This window comes from Aulonocara sp. 'chitande type north' Nkhata Bay, linkage group LG7 (assembly GCF_057382095.1).
Source record: "Aulonocara sp. 'chitande type north' Nkhata Bay isolate Kocher_YH1m ecotype deep benthic linkage group LG7, A_spYH_male_GT1.1, whole genome shotgun sequence".
Classification (NCBI taxonomy): Eukaryota; Metazoa; Chordata; class Actinopteri; order Cichliformes; family Cichlidae; genus Aulonocara; species Aulonocara sp. 'chitande type north' Nkhata Bay.
This window is the reverse complement of record NC_141350.1, coordinates 54246077-54258701: the sequence shown is the minus strand read 5'-3', so window position 1 is coordinate 54258701 and position 12625 is coordinate 54246077. Positions and strand designations below refer to the sequence as shown.

Sequence of the window (12625 nt, the reverse complement as noted above, 5' to 3'; positions counted from 1 at the left end):
CCGTGATCAGGTACCCTGCTGGGGTAATAGGCTGGCCAAAGGAGGAGATAGAAGCCACTGACCAGGGCCGTGCAGAGAGGTTTAAAGGGGCGGGTGCTCAAAGTTAAAAAGGGGCACATTGAACCAGACTGAATAACAACAACACACATTCATCAAGAATCTAATATGGGCAACAAGGCAAAGCAAACGTCACCGATGTTTTACCTGATGGGTACATGGTAAATGGCCTGCATTTGTATAGCGCTTTTCTAGTCCTTAAGGACCCCAAAGCGCTTTACACTACATTCAGTCATTCACCCATTCACACAAGCTACATTGTAGCCACAGCCACCCTGGGGCGCACTGACAGAGGCGAGGCTGCCGGACACTGGCGCCACCGGGCCCTCTGACCACCAGTAGGCAAACATGGGGTTAGTATCTTGCCCAAGGATATTTGGCATGCAGCAGAGATCGAACCACCGACCTTCTGATTAGTGGTTGACCTGCTCTGCCACCTGAGCTACAGCCACAGTACAATGTTGCTGTTGAGGGGTTTCTGCTGCTCCTGCTGCTGATAGTGCTGGAGGGCAGGGCTGTGTTGATCTGAGACTGTAGACATTAAAAAGTCCATAGGAGAGATGGTAGCTGATTAAACAAGTATCATGAGATAATAACAAAATGCAAAGATTAGTGACAGCGCTTGGATGTCTTGCCTGTGAATCACTCTTTGCTTCTCTTCTTCCTTCCATCCCATCATTTCATATATCACTCTCCACTTGCTGTCCATCTGAGAACAAGGCACAACTTGCTATTGCAATAAACTATAATTTAATTATCCACACCTAACAACTCTTGGACTTAATCTAAATGATGACAGAAAAATGTTATAGCCCTGCCTTTAGTAGCCTCACACAGCTCCTGCTGTTTCCAAAAACTCATTGATCAAGTCAGTACATGTCTGTGCCTTTGTAAGAGTTTTAATAACAAAAGCCAACACAGATGCCATGAAGCACCTTTTTAAAAGCAATATTAAATCAAAGATGACAGATTTATTAACATTTATGCACATTTACATCATTATTTTCAAAGAAAGTGATTTATATTATTCACAATTAATTGTAAAATACAATATTCTTCCATTAAGTTGCAAAAAACATAGTGTCATGTGCAGAATGCCGCAGTTGGTCCATTCATATGTAAAATGCAAAAAAACAAAAACAAAAGGGTAAAGAAAACTCCTAGCACTCGTTGCTCGTAAACGGGCAGACCACACACACTTGTGCAATGTCGTCGTATTCGTACGTCCTCTTCAGAAATGTATCTGTGAGCCTCAAACCAGAAATGCTCTGAAACAAAGAGGCAAACACACGAGTAAGTCGGTAAAGAGCACTTTGATCTGAGCACACGGTCAATTGTAAAGTCTGGATCGTACCTGCAGACCCTGGACGGAAGACAGGACTGTGAGGGGCAGTGAGAGGAAGGCGCCAGGACTAAGTTTCCCCAGCTGTCGCCCTGATATACCACACCAATGGATAGAACTAGTATTACACATCTCTAGCACCAGGTCCATAGTTCTTTCACTGCAATATCAGAAAAGCAGAGAAAAGCTGGTTATTATGGGCTAATTCAACCCCTCAGTGAACTGAATAATACTAAGGGTTGTATTATGAGGGCGATTTCATTTTTCAGGGGTTTCTACCTGCAGTTGGTGATTTTACAGATGATGTCAAAAGGTTCTTCAAGGTTGACAGTGTCAGGAATCAGGTCTAAAGACAGCCGAATATCTCCATACCCTGGAGCCTGGAGGACACGTGGGGATTAAACTGTATTTTCGTTCATAAGAGGATACAGTAAGTGAAATGAGCGCCTCTGTTCTAGCAGTAGGCTAACAGATCAAGATACCATTCTTTGCAGCTGACTGGTCTGTAGCCTCCCTCTTTCTCCAAGATTGGTCTTCCATACAATGTCCAGCTTGCCTATGACCGTCACTCCCTTGATGATGCCGGCCTTCTCTGCGTACTCCGGCTTTGGCTTCAGGCAGTACAAATACTGCCGTGTGTCCATAGGCTGCAGGTAGGACATTTTCCCAAATGTGGACTCTCTGCAGAGGAAAAGTTACAGCTGAGTATTGAGTGTAAAATGTTATCAAAAATAAGGACACATGTGTGTTTGTTTTACCCTTTGTCTGCTTGTGTGACCGTGTTGAGCTCTGTAACGTTGTACATCATGGATGGCTCTAAAGACACTTTCTCCATGAACATTGGCGAGGTGGTAATGTTCTGAATCTGCGCTTCCAGGAACACTTCATCTGTCTGAGCGCAGAAGCACAGCGTCACACTAACAGGCTATTTGATGTTAGCCTTTATAACAAGCTACATAATCTCCAAGGTGAACTGAGCAACATGTCAGGTATTAACAGCTGGGTTAGGGCTTTTGCCAATGTGCCAGCTTCAAAAGGATGAGCTCATATTTTAAAGTTTGTCTTAAAACGATATTCACATGCTCACAGAGGCTGTTAGAGTTTCTCGTGGTTATTTCCCCGAGGGAAGTGGGTAAAACCTGATCCAGCAAGCACACTTGCTTCATTGGTTCTCACAGCACGCGCTACTTCTTTACTGGGGAGCACATCTGTGACCCGTTGTTGTCACAAATGTGCTCTGAGACTTTGAGGAATGATACTAAAAATATAACTTCTGACGCCGTGTAAAAAGAAAAGACAGACCACAGATGCTGCGAGTGCTGCTCTCGAAAGCAATTAATGTTCGACTCACTGAAAATGACAGAGAGCAATCAGATTTTTCTGTTTTCTTCTAGGAAACGTATGGAAGTTTCTCACAGCCAGCATGGACACCACAGATCACAGGAAGCTGTAACTCTTACAGACATCTGAGAGGTGTTTTAAGACAGACTTAAATGTGAACCTTAAATTTCTTTGGTCATATAGGAGTTATACATTGAATGTCAATGAGAAGACTGGCATTAAAAGAAAAACTTTAACTGAATCCTATTAAGTTTGCTCAGTGTACCTTTGAGGACATATTAGTACAATTGTTGGTCGGCAGGTGCACAGTACGGGCTGCACAGTGAAACATTAGTTTATCAAACATCAAGCAGTTTGGCTTATGAAAGTATGTTTAGAAATGTTTGACTTTATTTGTTCAGTACTGTCAAGACAGGAAATGTGGAGCAAGGTAACGCCAGGCAGTAAATGTCTGGCTCTACCAGTTTAGATCTTATGGTGTACAACTATACTTCTGGGGCCACTGAGCGACCCTAGTTATGGGTTCTTAGAAAGCTTAAACTAGAACCAAAAAATAGAAAAATAAAACTTTTGCAAGTGTACACCGATTTTATAAATATATAAAATTGGTCAGCTCAAAAATGAAACCATTTGGAAAGGTTAAAAGTATTGGTATTGTGTAGTAACAGGCCAAATTCAATACTGCTACTCAGTCGCTCAGCAGTAAGTAAAACAATAAGTTTATTAATATTCGAGAGCAATCATTACCGGTTAAGAGTACAGTTATTTCCTTGTGCAGAGGCATAATAAATGCATCTCAAACGTAGAATCAGAGTATTTTCTTAATCCCTGAGAAAGTTAGGTTGTCACATAGAAAGAATTTAGATGCCTGAAATGTGGAGAATGTTCTGCTTTCCTATTTTAATTAGGAAGCTACTTGATGTTCTGGTTGAGCAACACTCAGATGTCTTTACAACAGTAAACTTGTCTGTGCAGCCACAACTGTAAAGTGAGAAACAAAAAGAAGGAAGCGTGGATAAGTTTGTGCCTGTTATTCATAAGTGACTTGATCATTCTGAGTGAAGTTAGTGTGAAATCAGCCAAACCTCACATTTTAGTGCTTATAGTGAAAAACTTCTGTCATTGTTGGCTGTTTAACTATTAAGAGCATAATTGTAGTGATACAAAAGTTAAAGTGGACCTATTAAATTGCTTTTTGTAGCTCAATATTTTATTCTCAGACTGCACTAGGGCAGCGTTTCGTGATTCACAGCACAAATTAAGTAACTTTGTTCTGATTGGCTGACCCTTGCAAACAGAAGGTTGGAGAGCAGGTGGGTGGGGCTTCCGCGCTTATAGTCTGAGCTGTTTGATTAGATGGCCACATTAGGGATGTCCACTCTCTATGACAAAGGAAAAAAACCTGTGTGAAACTGAAGCAGGTTAAAGCCTGTGATCTTTGCACACTGGCAGCCCTGAAAGGTCAAATGGAGTGCAACTTAAGGAAACACCAGCTAACAGAAAAACACTGTAAAGTAACGTGCGCTTTAATCACATGATTCATATCATAGTGTAGATACATGCTTGCTATTAGCCGTTTACCGTTGTGTGTGCTTTTGCAGAGGTTTTTTGTTGGTGTTTAACAGGAACAGCATATGAAAAGAGTAATAGGTCCACTTTAAAAACGAGCAGCGCTGAACTTGCGCTACTACATAATCATTCACATATAGACGAATAGATACGAGATTAATCATAGCACCTTCTGTGATGCTAACCGCAATCAATGCCGTACCCACTCACAACAATGTGACACCACAAACACCGTGCAGGATCAGTTTGAAAGAAGAGGAAACAAAGAGGGCAAAAGAAAAAGAATGGAAGTTTATGTCAAGGGGTAACAAACAACTGAGTCACTGAAGATCTTTTCTATATTCAGACTTTCTTCCATTCTTTTACTTTGCACCTTTGTATGAGCTCAGAAAGAAAGAGTGTCCATCGCCAGAAATGATTAGTAGAAGCTAATGTTCAGTGATGATAACAGAAGAAACAGTTACCACAGAACTGAGGTCGCTCTAATGGAGAAAATAAAATACAAGACAAGACACAGTAAACAAATGGAGTTACATGCCAATGTTGATGACAATGAATATTTGCAATACACGAAGCTACTGATATGAAAATGAGTATTAAAAAAACATTTAAAAAGGGGGGGGGAGCTTAATGCCTTTATCCAGGAAAACCACTTATCTCCAGGATCATTTATTCACCTGGAGGCACACAGGTTTTCATGGAGGCCTAACTAATGCTAACTGCCTCTATTGTAAATGTTCCTGACTATAAAATGAAATAAGAGCTTCGCAATGCTGCTTGAGAAGAGCTAATTTACCTCTGCGTTGTAGAACTTCGTCTTCACATCCAGCGGCTTCAAAACCTGATTAAAAATAGATTGCAAGCTGAACACTGAAGTTTTCTCATAAGATACCGCCATCGAGCTGAAAATAATATTTCCATGCAGCACTGTTTAGTCCAACTGGAGTTTTACTGAAAGTGGGAATCAGAGTGACAGAAATTCATCTAAAGGAAAGGCAGCAAGGCTACAGCTGGTTATTGAACTGAGGGCAGAAGATTGCCTGACACCAAACCCACACAGAGGAAGGCAATCTGTTGTAGCTCTGTGGCATTTCTCCACTCATCTCTAAGCTTACTCGTGACTTTACAACCATCTCCTAATTAGAACACTGAGCCATAACTTACCTGGAACTTGAAGAACTTCCTAAAATAGAGCTTCTCCCCTTGCTGGGTGGTGTAACTGACTGCACAAACTAAGCTGGAAATGTGAAAACAGCAACAAACAAACAGGATTATTATTATTATTTTTTTTTTTTTTTTTATTACTGGTGAGTTGGGAAAACATTTCGGGAGTGGGAACACTCACATGTGTGTCCCAATTTCTTTGACTTCGTGGTGAATGACATCATCGATGCAGCATTCGGGTTTGAGCTCTGCGACTGCCGAGTTTGATGCGGAGAGATTCAGCCTCTGTGAGCTCGTCTGTAGATCAGCCTACATAGGGAACCACATCGTGATTACGTGCGAATGGAAGACAAAGCGCACAATCTGAACTGAGCAGGTATTCCTTCTTTACAGTACCTTCACCAGAATGTCTTTAACAACTTGGCTGCTGTCATTATGCACGCTTATGTAACTGGAGAAGGTCTCGCCAAGGAATATATTTCTGTATGATGTGAAGACAAGAATTCGTTTTTGTTTTTTTTTAAAAAGCACTTGCTGCTGTTTAACTTTAAAGAGTTACAGCTGATTGGTGTTTTACCCAAAGTTCTGTGGTAATGTGAGCATCTCTCCCAGCATTAAGGTCTCTGCGCCTTTGATGGTGGAGGGATCCTGCCTCATAAGCTGACCAAACAAGTCCCCTGTGGAGACAAAAACATGGGTAGGTAGGTGTCATGGATATGTATAATGTAGTCCAAAATTTGGCTCCCGCACATGAAATTTGAGTCCTCACTAAAGATTTACTATTTAGAGGATAAGTGATATGAAAACAATAAGATATACATCTACCTGCACACTAACAGAATTGGCTTTGGAGAAACATAATGTATGGATATCTAACAGGCAGATGCTCTTCTGATGCTGTAAGGCAGCGCTGCACAAGGTGAGCGCTCAGTTTGCTGCAAGGAGAATGAGAAAGCTAAAGAAAGACGCTTTGAAGATGAAGTTTCAAAGCAGACTGAACCTGAAAGGTAAAACCATTAGGTTTCAACGTCTCCTTCTAATAACTCCGCCTCAAACATCTTGTGTTCAATTCACTGAATAATATGTACTGTGGTTAGTTTTATGACAGGTTCTAACATCTTAATACAAGTTTCCACCTGATGCCCTGAGAATAATTTTCTCTTCATTAACTTTAATGTATTTAATAAAGACATGCAAGATTCTACCCTGAATATTATTAATATGTTTTGAGTACAGTTTTTTTTTTTTTTTTTTTTAAACTGTCATAACTTCTAAAAGGACTGAAAAATACATTTTAAGACTGTAACCAAATCAGTTTCACATCAACTCCTACATGCTTGATCACAGAGGGTCTCGGGTTTCAGTGGACTCACAGTTTGTGACAATGTTTTTTTTTGGCATATTCACTTCACTCAACTCTGAATGGGGACATCCAGCCCCTGTGTTCAGTTCAGTGTCCCTTGCTGATACTCAGATCACCCAGTGATGTGTGTGTTCATATTGGATTTAAAAAAAGAAAGAAAGAGAGTTAAACTAAACTATTACATAGAACAGTGTGTTTCTCCATTTCACAGCTATAGGATACATTTATGTGTGTTAGAAAAGGACTAGATTAGAAAGTGATTATAATACAGAAATAATTTGATTAAATTTACAATTCAATTTTATTTATATAGCAGCAAATCACAACAACAGTCGCCTGTTGGTCCATATGTATAATGTAAGATAATACAATATAAATATGGACCAGAAAGCAACAGCTAGAAGACGAGCCTGGTGTCAAAACGAGCCTAACAGATGAGATCTTTCATACGCTGTTACTTTTTTTTGAGCAACCATTATTCCACATGGGTTTTTGACCCTTCCAAAATATGCTCAAAAACATTTTTTCAAGTTTTTCCTCCAGTGAAATTTAATAAACAGATTAAACATTGAGAGTACCAATATGTGTTTCTGTCAACATTAGACATCATACAGATGCTACTTCACTGAAGCCAATGCAGAAGTACCTTAACCCTGTATTCTATCTGAAGGCCACCAGATGGCAATAGCTGCAGTTGTAAAAAGACTTATTTATAATACTGAGGTAAATTTTTACTTAATATACTAAAGTTATGGTCCCAGAAAAAAATCCTGCTAATTTTAAAAGGGTCAGCTGAAGGTACCGATTGATTTTTCAATTGACCCAACAAGTTTCCAAGAAAAAGGAATGTTTTTATACGAATGCAATTCATCTTTAAATCTCTTTAAAAATAAACTATAACTTCCCTACTACTTACAGAAATAGGTGTCCAACCTAGACTCGTCAGCACATTTTTGATTTATATGGACTTCAGTTACCACTGCACTGCTCTGTGCTGCATTCAACCAGAAGGAACTAGAATTACTGCTTAGCTGTTGAATGCCTCTGCCAGCCAGTCAGTAACTCACTTAATAAATATAATGATGATTCTGAAGAGGTTTAATAAGAAGGTATAAACTATACTGATGTTTGGCCAATAAAGGTTTAACTAATGACAGCAGGCAATCCTTCAAATATGGATGTTGCTACAAAAATGCCAGAAACAGATGCGTAGCACACACATTTTTAACCCAGCAGCAGAAAAGGTCTTAAATAACTGTAGTTTAAAGATGGAAGATTATTGTCACAAATATAACATCTGGCTAAATTTTTGCAAAGCTACAAAGCTAACCTTTGACCTTGTAGTTGTCACTTTTATCCTTTTAGACATTTTTGCAAAAAATTTTGACATAATTAGCAAATTAACTATTAACTACTACACCCACCCCAACACAGACACACCTGTTAATATTCCAGGTTTTTGTGATGTTAATTAGACAACAATAAATGATTTCAAAATGCTCCCACCTTAACCTGCACAATCATTTGAAAAAAGAAACAAATCTGTTCGAGGAGAAATAAAAAAATAAAATAAAACGGTGTGCACTCTCATAACTACTTCACGTTATTGAATCACAGCGTTCAGTTTTCTTGGGTACACACTCGACATCAGTTAAAGAGACTGATTAACCCCCAGGTAAAGTTCAGGCGTTCTAGTAGGATTCGCCTGACATTTACTCACTTGCCTGCTACAGGAAAAGGTTGGCACCCTCGCAGAGCGCTTGCAAAGCATCACACTGATCTTATCAGTCGCCAAACGTTTACAGAAATAAATTCCACGGCATTGAAAATACCACAACACAGAGCACAGTAAAGACTGCGTCATCAAAAAAGTGAAGAAAATATGGGATGACAGTGACACTGCAAAGAGCTGGACTGGATGACTGTGGTCTCATTTTTTAACATTACAAAAACCTGGCACTTTTTATATCCACTGTATGGGCAAACTCAGAAAACATAACTCAGTGGCTGATAGGGAATAATAAAACAACAACAGAAACTTCTGATATATCAGAAATCTGTTCACTATTTTTATTACATATTATATCAGTAATGAACTGACTAAATATTAACTGATAACTTATGGCAATGGTGTGGGATTAAATAAGTGTGTACTTCTTCCCACTCCCTTTCAACATGTAAATGAATCAGAACGGTAGCTATATTGAAATGTATTGACTTTTGTATAGTATTTTTTCTCTCTCTCTTATTTTCTTTACTAAATGTAACTGTATATCGTTTCCATGTTTGAAATAAATTAACAACAACAACTTTAATGTGTCTACCTCTGTTTTATAGCATTTGGACAAGCTTGATAACATGAAAATATTAACTTTTTTTTTCTTGCCCAACAAGGACTCTATTGCAAACACAGTATCTTGTTTTCGTTTGTAAGCTGACTTGAGTGGGATTTCCTGGTGCAACCACAGAGGATGTTTAAATGAGTGTAAAAAAAAAATTGAGGAAGCTGCCTGACCAAGTTTGGCCTCAATACTTGTGTTATTTCCTGTAGTGGAGTGCAATGCTGACGTGGACCTCTGAAAAACAACAGCATTAAAAAAAATAAAACATCAACAACAAAAAAAACCCACTTATCATTCAGCTTCACAATGCTTGACTGTGAGCTTCTCGAACACGATCATGAATTTACAGAGGTTGGGAAAAAATCTCTCAGATTGTTGTATATGCATGTAAAAAGGTGGAGATTTAATGAACAAGAAGCTTTTAAGCGTTCAAACAGATTTCTCCTTGAATTAACTTTTCCATTTTACACAATGCAAACAAAAGCATTAGACTACCAATTTAAAAACAAAAACAACCCACAGGCAAGGGATTATACCATGGACACAAGGCTGTTGTTTTACTGTTCTTGTCTTATTTGATCTTCTGCGTCCTGATAAACATGAGTATGAGACCTCTGACTAATAAACTGTCATTACTATGAGTGGTGGTACAGTGGCTCAGCCATTGTGGTTTCCTCCTACTATCCCACGTCCTGCACTGGATTGATTAACATCAACTGAGCTAATTGGATTCCCTGATAATATCATGATGCTCAGTCTCACAGACCTGACCCCTGTTGTTCTCGTTTGCTACAGCTCTGCTAAAGAATATGGAGTGAAATTCATTTCAGGCTCGGTGGGTGGAACTCTGTCTGCAAGTTTAAACAGGCTCACCTGGCAGATCTCGATCCTCGCACGTCACCGGCAGGTTTGTGAAGAGAGTGGGCTTCGTTAAGCGCATCACTGTAAAGTAAAGTGACACTGGTTAGCAGCCAATTAGTGACCAAGCTGATATTTTCACATGGATTCAGGAGCCTGCATTCAAGAATGAATGCTTACCAGTTACTGAAATCACTCACAACAGGGGTGTATCTAAAGATTATTTCAACAAAGAATCTGCTGACAAAGAGAAGTTCTGAGTGGGAAAGTGGTGGTCTGACATTAAAATTAAAACGCACAAATTATACAGGTTTTGTGTGAAGGACAACTATATGTTACCTTATCTGAATGCAACTTTTACAACTCCCTCTCTAGGTAAATGCAGTAAGCCTAAAGTTCCAGAAGTTTGTTTAATAGTCTCAAAACTGTTGTAAGATGCATTTCTTACACGCTGTTCACTGATAAAAAATTGTAACTGCCTAACAGATAAAATGTTCTGCAGTCCTCACACAAATGTCAAAGCCCAGGTCCATGAAGTGCTCTAAAAACAGGGAATAAAATCTTCCCTTCGCTACTGCATAAAACCTGTAGCTGTAGTAGCTAATACTTGAGTAATACCGTTAGTATTCTGACTGCTGCACGGTTTGCAGGATATCACTTATGCTCAGAATTTCTTTTTGCGGGTGGTGAGCTGAAAGCTAACAAAAAGAAACAGGAAAATGAACACTTTAACTTCCCAGAGTTCTTTCTTTGAGTCCGATTCAGATTCAGATTAGAGGAAGTAGAAGCAAAAAAAAAAAATGTTACCTCGAGAAAAAAAGTCCAACCCAAGCAAACAAACAAAAAACGAATTAGTGCAATAAATAAATTAGCTGCAACAACTAAGAGCACAAGAGAGAGTTAGCTTACACTATGACACAGTTCCTTAAGCTACACTTTGCTAAACAGGGTCTTTAATATATGTTTTAAGCGCCCCAAACGAAAAGAAAAGTCTTTAAAGTCGCACCACTGGCCATCAGCCTTGTTTACACCTTCACAAAAGTAAATGCATGATATTGCATTAGCTAGCGCCACTAGCAACTTGAAGCAGCAGCAAATGACAACAGCGCGATACACTGACACATCTAACCATGAAGACAACCTCTGTAGTCACAACATATATGTTAACAGTAAAATACCTTTTAATGCGAGCAGGTGCTCCTGTTTCGCCTGATTTACATCCATTTTGACAGTGAAAACAGCCTAATCAGGGTGATATTAGCCACTCTGCTAGCTGCTTATGTGACAGGCAGTTTCTTCTTCGTCATGTCATTTAGGGACAGGATGGACACCCCTGACATGTTATACTGCCTCCAATAGTGCGAGATGGGCGTTACAACAACAGAGAATCTTTTCTTTTCGTCACCGTTGATAAGTTGTACTTTAGACAATTTAATTTATATTACCATATGTTTTATTCCTAATCCAAACCGCGAATAAATAGATAAAACGTGATATTAATGATAAACGTCACTGACATCTAGCGGTGAGAAGAGGCATTACATTCGGCCATAACCTCTGCTGTGTTGAAATAGCAATAGAAATTTGTTAGTTTTGCTTCCACGGGCACGGCTTGTAAGCAGCACCAGTGTTTTCATCTGCATGCAGCAAACGGAGAAGCTGAGCTACAGAAAAGCTACAAATTTGTCAGCATTCTGATTTATAGAGCAACAATTCCAGTGTCAAATAAGATGATATGAGATTTAGTCAGTTTTCCTCTTAAAAAAAGAAGGCACTGTGCTGTCATCAAGTGAATGCATGAGCATTTACTGCGCAGTTTCTCACTGATAATGGTTATGTAGCATATATACATCGATCAGGCATAACATCGTGACCACAGACAGAAGTGAATGACACTGATGATCTCTTGATCATGGCACCTGTTAGTTTGTGGGATATATTGTGGAACAAGTGGATATTTTGTTCTCACACTTGATGAGATAGAAGCAGGAAAAATGAGCAAGCATAAGGATTTGACAAGGTGAATACTGGCACCATGATCCCCTGTGTTAGAGGAATGCTTTGGAGAATGTTCTGCTGGGAAACCTTGAGTCCTGCCATCCATGTGGATGTTACTTTGACAAGTTCCACCTACCTAAGCCTTGCTGAAGACTATGTACACCCTTTCATTAATTACGGTATTCCCTGATGGCTGTGCCCTCTGTCAGCAGCATACAGTGCCTTGCCACGAAGCAAAAATGAATGGTTTGAGGAGCACAACAATGATTTTGAGGTGTTGACTGGGCCTCCAAATTCCTCAGATCTCAGTCCAATTGAGCATCTGTGGGATGCTCTGGGCAAACAAGTCTGATCCCTGGAAGCCCCACCTCTTAAAGGATGTGCTGCTAACATCTTGGTGCCAGATAGCATAAAGGGGGCCAACACAATATTAGGCCTGTGGTCATAATGTTATCCCTGATCGGTGTATATATAGAGTTTATGTCCTGTGGAGTTCCTATGGACACAAGATAACATGAATGACTAAGCGCAAGGGTGAACAATTTGAATAAAGTTTCCTTGTATATTGCCTCCACTTATTTAGAATAGATC

General features: G+C 39.5%; 1 protein-coding gene across 2 annotated transcripts; it reads right to left on the bottom strand.

Annotated features, from left to right (window-relative positions):
• Positions 1-251: 251 nt before the first annotated feature.
• On the bottom strand, positions 252-11343 carry trappc13 (trafficking protein particle complex subunit 13). Of its 2 annotated transcripts, XM_086301358.1 has the most exons (13): positions 11215-11343; positions 10052-10120; positions 6051-6150; positions 5870-5954; positions 5655-5782; positions 5474-5546; positions 5106-5150; positions 4774-4791; positions 2158-2291; positions 1882-2080; positions 1679-1779; positions 1412-1559; positions 261-1325 (listed from the first exon to the last, which is right to left on the bottom strand). In XM_086301358.1, the coding sequence occupies exons 1-13, from the start codon at positions 11258-11260 to the stop codon at positions 1218-1220; spliced, it is 1254 nt and encodes a 417-aa protein (XP_086157484.1). In that variant the 5' UTR covers positions 11261-11343; the 3' UTR covers positions 261-1217. The 2 variants fall into 2 exon arrangements, with proteins under 2 accessions (XP_086157485.1, XP_086157484.1); XM_086301359.1 differs by lacking the exon at positions 4774-4791 and having other exon boundaries at positions 252-1325.
• Between the last annotated feature and the right edge of the window lie 1282 nt (positions 11344-12625).